The sequence below is a fragment of the Heliangelus exortis genome, chromosome 13, assembly GCF_036169615.1.
Source record: "Heliangelus exortis chromosome 13, bHelExo1.hap1, whole genome shotgun sequence".
Classification (NCBI taxonomy): domain Eukaryota; kingdom Metazoa; phylum Chordata; class Aves; order Apodiformes; family Trochilidae; genus Heliangelus; species Heliangelus exortis.
Genome location: NC_092434.1, coordinates 11,448,576 through 11,458,751, shown reverse-complemented (window position 1 = coordinate 11,458,751; position 10,176 = coordinate 11,448,576). Strand labels below are relative to the sequence as shown.

Below are 10,176 nucleotides of genomic sequence, written 5' to 3'. Positions count from 1 at the left end.
TAATAACCAGCTGTCTTATATCAGAATTATGAAGCAGGCCTCTATAACACGAGGTGGTAATTTACACTGCCTGATTAATAACAGAGAATATTGTTTGCTCTTAACATTCCTCTTCTTTCTGAGGAATATATATATATATATACACAAAAGCAGCTAATAAGCAGTCTCTGGAAAAAACCCAAGTCTTTACTTTCAGTTTTCCACATAAGGTCAAATCCCTCATTTTTTAAATCTGCATGTTCAAAATTACATCCAGATACAGCACCAGGCTACAATCTGAAAGAGTTCATGTATTAAGCAGTGAATTTCCCACCATGCTATGAATTTGTGTGTTCAGTATTGCAGAAATTGCTTTAAATGGCAAAGATAATAGCTACATAACTGCTTGCACACATGGCCATCACTCATGCTCCTAATAATTAAATATATAGCTACTTCCTGAAATATTCAGAATAGGCAAAGAAAGAAATTCTTACCTTCCTTGGTGATAAAATTTGGTCCTTCCCTTTTAAGCAATATACTCAAGAGTAACGCTTGACTTGCCAGGCAGTTACAGTCCTAAAAAAGAACAGCATCAACATAACCAAAATAGCCTTCAGATTTTCAGTGAAGCAAATCAAAAGGGCTATTAAAATTTCAAATTAAACCAAAGGACCTTTTTTTCCTAATTAAAAAAACCAGAAAGTATCTACATATTGTTATAAGGGAACTTCACAACAATTTCATACCCTACATATGCTGTATCCTTGTCACTGCTGATTGCAGAGGCTTCACCATGATTCAAATGAAGTTGTAATAATTATTACCGTGACACAGTTAAACCAAGAAGAATACTTAGTGTATGTTTTCTGTTACTAACTGTATTATTAACATTGGAACATGACACTAACTCTGATGTTATAAATAGCCTGATGTTAAAAAGAGTACCAGTAAGCAGTTTCTCATTTAATGAGAATGAAGTAACGCTACATTTTTAGTAACTTTTCTTACATTAAGCTTTTGCAGGATTTCATATGTTGACTTGCTTTTCCAGTCATTAATATTTACATCTGGTTGTTGCTCAAGTTCAGAAGCATTTGGAGTACTAGACTGTCTCTTGACTTTTGAATGTTTTGGAAGATCCAACTCCTCCAAACTCTTAAACGTAGGAATCCTGAAAAATAAGTAAACTCTTTTTTTCTAGTTGATCAAGTATTTTAACTATTAAACACTTCATCATTATTATTCACACATAGGCTTACTCTTCTGTTTCAGTGATTCTTAGGAAGTCAAGTTGTTCAAGGACTGCTCCAGATATTAATGTCTGAAATGCAAAATTTTTAAAAAATTAAAAGATACAGAAACAGAGATAACTATATAGTTGTCATTCAGTTTAAATTAATTGTTCCATTGAGAGAGTAGTTAAATTAAAAAAAAACCACAAAATACCCAACAACAAAGATTATAAACGAATGAAAGGTCTTCTTGACTCCTTAATTTTATGATACCAAATAAAATACTACTATAAGTCACATGAAAAGCAAAAGTAGTAAGGAATACATGTACTAATACAATAGGTAAGAATACAACTTTGAGAAGAAAACTTACCTGTACTCTGTCAACATGAACTTTCACTCCTCCAACAATGCCCTTTCTGAAGGCTGCCAACATATCTAATATTGGATTGAATCTGCTCCCTCTGCAATTTGAAACAGGACTCCATTAATCTTGCAGTTTGGAAAACAGCACACTGCAAAGTATGCTTTTAGCTCTCTCTACCTTATATTGTCTTCACGGATAAGCACAACAAAGAGTGGACGGCCATGCATTTTCCAGTACTGCTTAATGAACTGAAGTGCACTCTAGGTAAGAAATAATAAATTAGTCACAAAAACAATAGCAAAGTACAAAATACCAGAATCCGCAATACAAGATACAAAAAGAGCTATATTAAAATAACAGCACTTAAAACTCGATTTAAAAAAACGTAGCTAATATATCCTCAGCAGAGTTCTTCAAAGAATATGAACTGCTTCCAGGCACTGCTATTTCACAGGTTTTCTAACAATACTCTTAACATATAGACTGATATACATTGATCAGAGGGCTAAGCCATTGGATGGAGTGCAGCAATCTAGTAAAGATTCAGGGGAATTCAGGGCTTGAGCCACAGCCCCTATGATGGAATAGCCATTGACATCTTCTATGCACTGGAAGTGGCTGCCTGAGCACTCAATAGCAAGGGTAAGCTTTAGGTAATAGGATAAGCAGTAGGTAAGCTTTGCACTGCTGACTGAGTTAGAGTTAGGGGAAGGAAGGCAATTTTTAACATTTTTGCAAAGTACTATTTCCTCTAGGTGAAGCTTTTGAATTTCCCTTAAACAGACCAGTATCTTTCTTCAGCCATGTTTGTTTTCCCAAAGAAACAGATTATAATTTGCTTGCTGTACTACAGCTTTCCAAATCACTATTGTGTGAGTTTTTTCTCAGATACTCACTAGAACTCATACTGGGCTGAAAGGATTATTCATCTTAATACACTTTACAGCATAAACAGCAAGTTGATTTTAATAGTAGAAGGATACATTTTATACAGTGTTCCTGTACCTTAATGTCATCAATCAACATCATAACATCCTGAGACATGTAGAAATCACTTAGATCAAAAATGATGGAGTAGCAAACTACAGTCTTTCCTAGTATTCGATAGATCTGTTGAGAGGGAGAGAGAGCTTCCATTAATCTTTAAAATATTTGAAGCACTGAAGTAGCTGAAAAGGAAAAAAGGTATTTTGAAACTGTCAAAGTAATAACTAGTGTAGAACAGCTGAATTAAAATATTTAAGATAGAACCTACATATCTAATTTTAGGCATTCTTTTATTAGGTGTGAAGGTCCCTGTTCTGTTTCACTTAAAGCAGTTCACTTCATCACCATTGAGCCTGTTTGGCTCAAGTATTACTGTAATTAGATGTTTAGGAAACATGACAGCTTAATATTAAGACAAAGCATGCACATTTTTAAGTGTACAAGGAATTTAAAATATGGTAGATGCATTAAAATTACACTTCAATTCTATTTAAATTCTATTTAAAGAATTCAGAGACCAATTCAATGTTTATCTAAAATATCCATCAATAATAATAATAATAATAACACAAAAATTTATTGCAACAACCTTTGATGTCCCAAGGCATCCTATAGGCCTGTCTGGTCTTCCAGATAATCCCAATTTGTCATTGACTCCCAAGTGGAAGTAAGCCTGTGAGGAAGAACCATTGAAAACTGAGACACCTAGATAAAAGGCTTCCTTATGCTCCTACTGGGTCTCACATGGTAAATGTACAGGTCCAAAACCAAACTGAATAATAACAATTGAATTGATAACAGATGTCCTTACAGCAAAGAGAGATCAACTGTGTAATTGAAGCAAGAGTAAAAGACACAAGCACTCTGCTCCCAAACTCTCCCAGTCACCCTGCTAGAACTCGCATCACTTCTGGCAGACCAGTGCCCTGCTGTACATGTGGTGTAACATTCACCCTTCCCTCCTTTTAATAGTTTAGGTACTATGAAGGACTTTACATGTTAAAGTCATAACACAGTTAATGTTGTTTTACATTAAAAGAGAGATGTCCTCATGAAGGGTAAGCAGGAGTGCTGGGTAAGACCTGGCTGCTATGATGAGGACACATGGATACAGCTTTGGGCTTGGGCAAAGCACCAGAGCCCTGCCTATCTGTAAGGGTCCAAAATTCCACTAGAACTTGTGGATTCCTGTATTAGTTCTTATTTTTATGTTCTTAATCCCATTATTTGTCTAGTCTATATAATTAAAATATTGTTTAAATCTTCAAATTCCTTGCCCAATTTGCCTTCCATAATGCTTTTCTGATGTGAATATAAAAGTAAAGTTAATGTATGAACTCCAAGTATCTTTATTCTAATTTTAGTAAAGGACTTCAAAATTAATGCATCAACACAAGCCAGAAGGATTTACCTCATTATTCACTGCCTGATTCTTATTTGAGTTAAATTATGTATGCCTAGTACTATTTCAGCTTTCTTTTATTACAGTGTTTGAGAATAAAACCATAAAAAAACCAACTCAGCTGTGGGCAAGGTAGTATAAATGTAACAGTTAAACCAGACTGAAAGGTGTAATTTTTTCCTTATTTGAGCTGTTTTAGGTAAGGAACCCACTATTACTATAACTTCAAAATATTCAGAACTCAGAATACTTTGCTAAGATCAATTTTTCTTTATGTCATAGGAAGATAATTCAGAAGCAAATAACAGGGAATATTTGAACAAACATTATTCTTAATAAATAGCATTTTTACTGCTGTCACCTTGGGGCCCTCCTGCTACTGCCTATGTATGTTTCTGCATTACACCAAGAACTATTTCAAAAGAAAACAAATAAAATTACCTACATCACCTTTTGAATAACCCATCTATATATAAAGAAAAATATTGAGCTTCTTTTTGTAGTGACCAATGGAGACTGGCAGAATGGCAGTAAACATTATAATTCAACACCAAAAGGACCTTCATTTTGCCAGGATGTAAAACATAAAATATTTTCTTAACAAAAACAGAACTCTGTAGTACTGTAGTATTGTCTCTTTCCCTGAGCAGTCACTCTTTACCTTGAGGCCTCACGCTGTTCTATGATCTACGAAAGCAGTTTCATATAGTAATAGCTTCCCATCTTGATCTGTTACCAGAATATCTGACTGAAGGAGAGTTTCGTGCAAGTCCAGCCACTTCAAGCATCGTTTCTTTCTGGATTAAAGTGCCCTTCAATTCTGGAATATTAAAGCTGCTAATAGCATGAAATGGCTGTAAAAGCACACTAGACTGTTGGGTTGATTTATGCGAGGGAACCAAATAGGAGTGGTCTTGCATACCATCTGCTTCTGTGTTCTTTTATCTGTTATCAGTTTATGCCTGTCAAATCTTCTGCTGTAGTCCTGTACTATGCTTCCACTATATATACACCTTTCTCCTATATATTGCATGCATCTTGTCCCATTTTCTTTTTACCTTCTTCCTCTTTTCATTCCCCAACTCCGCAGATTTTGCGAATGTTTACATGACCCCCATACCACTTTTAATCCTTAATTTTCTTCAATTAATTTCTTACTATAACCATATGTTTCTTTTTACACTATTTTTTGGACATATTCCTGTTTCTAAGTCTAGAGGTTTAAAGTGTCGTGTGCCACTAAACCAGGTCAAAAGTTTCTAATTGCTTCTGAGAACTGACAGCACCACTTTAGCAGATACAGAGACTCATGTTGTTACAGATCAACCCTCAGAAATACAGATAACTGTTCCAGCATTAGCTTCCCCTTCCTACAAAGAATGACAAATACTACCAGGTTGTTTTTGTTTCCTATTTGGTTTGTGGTTTTTTTGTTTGGTTGTAGATTTTTGTTATTTGTTTTTTTTTTCAGAAGTCCGATCAAACCTCCGTTCTCATAATGCCCCAAACACTGTCCTTAACTTACTTCAGCTTCACAGCTATTCAACTGGACAGCTATATTATAGCCTTTCCTGGAAGCCCAGTAGGAAGATATCAGGCAATTTAATATTTTCATTACAGTGTTTTTAAAAGTAAAATTTGATGAGGCAGGCACACTTTTACATAGAGAGTACAAATAAAATGTCAAAATTGCCAGACATCTCACCAGATTTTGAAAAATAATTCTCCAAAACAGCACTGCACTTAACCCAAAAAGGTAGTTAACACATTTAAGGAGACACAAGTCTAACAGCTTGATATGAATTCCTAACATTACAAAAGAAATATATAGGTAGATAAATAATTTTAAATGTAGAATTACTTACTTTGACAAGTTCTTTTTGAGCCCATATCTGAATTGGTTCCACCTGCTGGGGGGTCTGAGTTTGGATTCCATATGTGTTAAGAAAAACTTGAAGGCTGCAAATGAAATAATTACAAATTCAGTAACAAATCACAGAACAGTAATTATAAATATTTATATATAAAAATATCTATAAATAAATACACACCGCTGACTTTCTGCTATCAGAGCCACATGTACTACCAAATCATTTTCCAGAGGGCCCTAGAAAATAATGAAAATATATTCATTAGCATTGCTAACTAAATATTTTCACAGCAGCTCAAATAGGAACAATGTCTATTTAAACAATTAATTAGTATCACAGCCATCACTACATTAAGTTTCCTTACTGTGTGAACAAATTGAAAGAACACCACATGATTAAAACCTGTAAATCTCAATGCTATGGGAAGAGAGTTCTATCAGTAATATTTTCTAAGATGCACTTTAGAGAATTAATTATAGGTTTAAAGTAATAATTTCCACTGTTTACTTTGGGTTTTGTTGTTCGTTTGGTTTTTTAAATAATAATAATAAAACAGTAGGAAAAACATTTTGCTTCATAGAAAATTTAGAATTTACATAACTGATGTATTTTCTTTATGCCTGATATGACAATGTTCTGATACACATTTTTGTAAAAAGTGATACAGCTCAGATATTTGTATACTTTGGTAAACTGAGTTCACCCTTTTACCCTGAAATACTTTGATCAGACAGATTTCTTATTTGAAAGATGTTACATTTTACAGGAGATAACAGCATATCCTTGCATTGTTTATAGTATAAGTACTTCATGTTTGAAGCAAATACTCATATTTAACATCAGGAAACCATGCAAATAGGAATGAATGGGTGAATGCTGGGTGAAATCATTGACTCAAATCCCTGGGTCCTGAAATGGCAATTCACCTTTCTTTTCACTGGCTGCATGAAGTACTAGCTAAAAAATGAGATGCCTGAGTTGTTAATTTCTTGTCTGGCACTCAATGACTATGAAATAAATAATTTAAAAAAAAACCCCAAAAACCAAGAGCAGCACACATTCTAATTTCTAAAATGCTTTTTATCTACTTTTGTCTAGGAACTACCAGAACATGAATGACAAAAGTCAAATACCTCTTTTATCAATTGATTATACAAAAATACAGCATTTTCTGTGAAGATGGATGGATAAACATATCGATTTGGAACAAAAAGTTCAGAGTGAATGCTTGCTTGTTCAAGCATCTGTGAGCCTCGATATCAAGTTAGATCTTACTGATTTGCAGAAGAAATCCTAGGTAACATTTTCCCAGAAGTCTATCAGCACTACATTTCTGCAAAAGAATTACCACAAGTTTTTGCCACATGGAATATGTTTGTGATACAAGTACATGCACCAAGAGACCAGACTAAGAGGTCAGAAGTTCAAGTGAAGTTGAAAGATCTTCCTCCTTAGAGGAGTTTATCATGCTGTCCATTGCATTTCCACTAACAGTAAGAAAACTCAAATCAATGTTCTACCATAATCTGTGCATGATGTTTATCAAACAAAAAGCAAAGACCTTCAGAAAATGAGAGCCCTGATTCATAGACAGTCTGTGATCTAACTTAGGGACTGGTCTTCAAGTTTATGCCCAACTTAATGATTACTGTATTAATGAAAAACTGGATAGGACTGTGTAATTTTAGACTGTAGATCAATGTGGGTACTCTGCATCTCCACTGAAGGTCATCCTGCTGTGATGCCAGTGGTGTTGTCTCTCTCACAGACCTACCCTATGACATGACTCACTCACAGCAGCCAGTAAGTGGTGGTTCTAACAAGGGCCAGTACTAAGTAAATACATCTGCAGCACAACTGGCACAACACAGAATCTGTGTGAAAAACAGACTTTGAAAAACTATTATTTTTGAAAATTATAACTATAATTGTACAGTAGTGCAACCACAGGACTGCTGTAACATTAAACAAAGTTATTTTCATGGTCATTTTTAAGATGTCAGGGTATAGAGGATCACAAATAGTGGTCAAGAAAAACACAGGTGAAAATAAAAATTACTAACAAAAAATATATAGTCCTTTTCAATAACAATAGTGATATATATTAGAAAATAAAATATGTAAGACCATAAACTCCTAAAGATTCTGCTAAATAAATCAGGTTGTTGTTAAAAGTTCCAATTCAATGTCTGATTTCACATTTGTCTAATAATGCAAGCTGAGGTGTTGTTCACACAGTATTAATCACTGTCTCCCCAAGATACTGCAACAGACCCCCTGCTCCTATCCTCACCATTCTGCCTTGCATTTTCACCCTGGAGTGCAGGCAGAAGGATCTGTTTTAACTATACTCTGCGTGCTGTGCAAATGATAAATACACCCTAGCATTTTCACAGAAGACCAACATAAAAGACAGATGAGTTGTTATTCCTCTCTGAAAGGAGGATCTCACTGGACAGATGCTGTCACTATATGCCTTCCTGCACACATTCCCAGGAAATCTCAGAACTGTGAGAAAAACCCATTATTTTTGAACTTGTGAAAAGGTGGGCACAATATTCAAGAACACCGATTAAAATGGTACCTACTGGGCTTTCCAAGCATAGAGAGCAAGATGAGGAAAACAGATATAAAGCACAACGGAAGAAATTATATTTAACCCAAATATCCCACCTTGCTGCTACAAAATTACAACTGAATTATTCCAAAGCACATCTGCTTGTGGAAGCATCCAAATATTGCTCTATGGTTTATGGTAGATAGACAGTATTAACACACCCAACTTTTGAAATTAAACACGATATCGAGACTCATGTACCCCAAATTCTAAAATAATATTTAACAACTTTAGAATTGTAATAACTGTTTAGCTTCAGGCTTCTCATAATGGTACTCCTAAGGAGGCAGGTGAGATCAGCAGCTCATGATTTCTGTAGCATTGTAGAACAAGAAAAAAACTGGAAACAAATGAAGTCACTGAGCTATCATTATCTCATGTTAGCATGGCAGAAATGCTGTACTGTGAACAATAAACGAGACAACACTCAGGCACTTGGATAAGTCTGGTAACAGGAAACAGTAGGAAACGGGGTTTAAGCAGCACTTGTATACAAGAAAAACACTGTTCACTTCTGCTCTTGAAATAAATCCTAAAATAAATGCTTCATATTTTATGCTTCACTAACAAATTCAAAAGAATGAACGAGCTTTTGATATACCTATTCCTTATATCAAACATATTTCTGTAGATACAGTTCTTACCTCTTTTATTAAAGAGCTCCCCCTACATATACACTGTGGTTTTTTGTGATCCTATCTGCTACAAATCAGATCTTAATTACAATGTTTCATCCTGCTGTGCATTCAAGGCAAATACAAGAGCACGTGTACAAGTCATAAATACCAAAGAACAATCTCATCCTTGAAGAATTGAGGAGCTCTAAGTACAAAAAATATTAACACACTGAAGTGGTAATTTGAAGGAATAAAAAAATCAGGTTTACTTGTGCCTGGCTGACATACATAGCCATATATTAACATTTAAACTTGCATTTTATGTATCATTTTGATTGCAACACTTAAGTGGAAGGCAAAGGTGCACCACTTCATCAAAACTGCAGAAGTGTGTTACAATCTTCCTTTCATAAGCAATAACTAAGAAAATGTACATACATTTAACATTTTCCTAGCACTTTAATATAACACATACATGACATTTTTTTCAGTATAAATATTTTAATAATAAGCTCATGCTTACCTGATTAGAAAATCTCATGCTAACATTCCGCTGATCTTGTGGGGGCACATAACGTCCAATGGGGTCGATATCTTTAGGACTGACAAGTTTGTCAGCTGGAAGTAAACAACAAAAAAAATACAGAATGACTTTAGTACTTTCTGCAGCTTTTGTGAAGGAGGTATGTGAATGTATTTTAGGCAGCCAGTTCTGCTGGTCTAATCTTTGGTTTAGATCAATGATCTACAGCTCAAAAGGCCATTCTGCAATGTTACATTAATTTTAAAACTAATGACTCAAGCATCATTCTTGCTGCAGGTAATTATAATATCTATGTAAAAACAATCCTGTATTTTTTCACAGACATTAAAACAATATGTGCAGATAAGACTTCAGAACACACAGGTCACCACAACCACGGAACAATTCTAGAGCTTTAACTAGAAACTCAAAGGTTTCCATCAAATATTGTTTAGCTTTGAAGACAAGCAGACAGCCTCTATCTCAAGGTAATTGAGATAGAAGGACAAGACATATCGAGAGTATGTCTTAGTATGGTATCTGAAGAAGAAATTGTATAAAACCCAAAATGTTTCATA

General features: G+C 34.6%; 1 protein-coding gene across 4 annotated transcripts in view; it reads right to left on the bottom strand.

Annotated features, from left to right (window-relative positions):
• PHKB (phosphorylase kinase regulatory subunit beta) overlaps positions 1 to 10,176 on the bottom strand; it is a 55,381-nt gene that overhangs the window by 12,752 nt on the left and 32,453 nt on the right. For all 4 annotated transcript variants that reach the window (XM_071756844.1, XM_071756843.1, XM_071756845.1 and 1 more), the window contains 10 exons: positions 9,599 to 9,693; positions 6,022 to 6,077; positions 5,836 to 5,929; positions 3,158 to 3,241; positions 2,587 to 2,691; positions 1,759 to 1,841; positions 1,588 to 1,678; positions 1,242 to 1,303; positions 991 to 1,153; positions 477 to 558 (listed from right to left, as the gene is read on the bottom strand). In XM_071756844.1, coding sequence (XP_071612945.1) covers positions 477 to 558; positions 991 to 1,153; positions 1,242 to 1,303; positions 1,588 to 1,678; positions 1,759 to 1,841; positions 2,587 to 2,691; positions 3,158 to 3,241; positions 5,836 to 5,929; positions 6,022 to 6,077; positions 9,599 to 9,693 — 915 coding nt within the window. The remainder of the gene's footprint in view (positions 1 to 476; positions 559 to 990; positions 1,154 to 1,241; positions 1,304 to 1,587; positions 1,679 to 1,758; positions 1,842 to 2,586; positions 2,692 to 3,157; positions 3,242 to 5,835; positions 5,930 to 6,021; positions 6,078 to 9,598; positions 9,694 to 10,176) is intronic.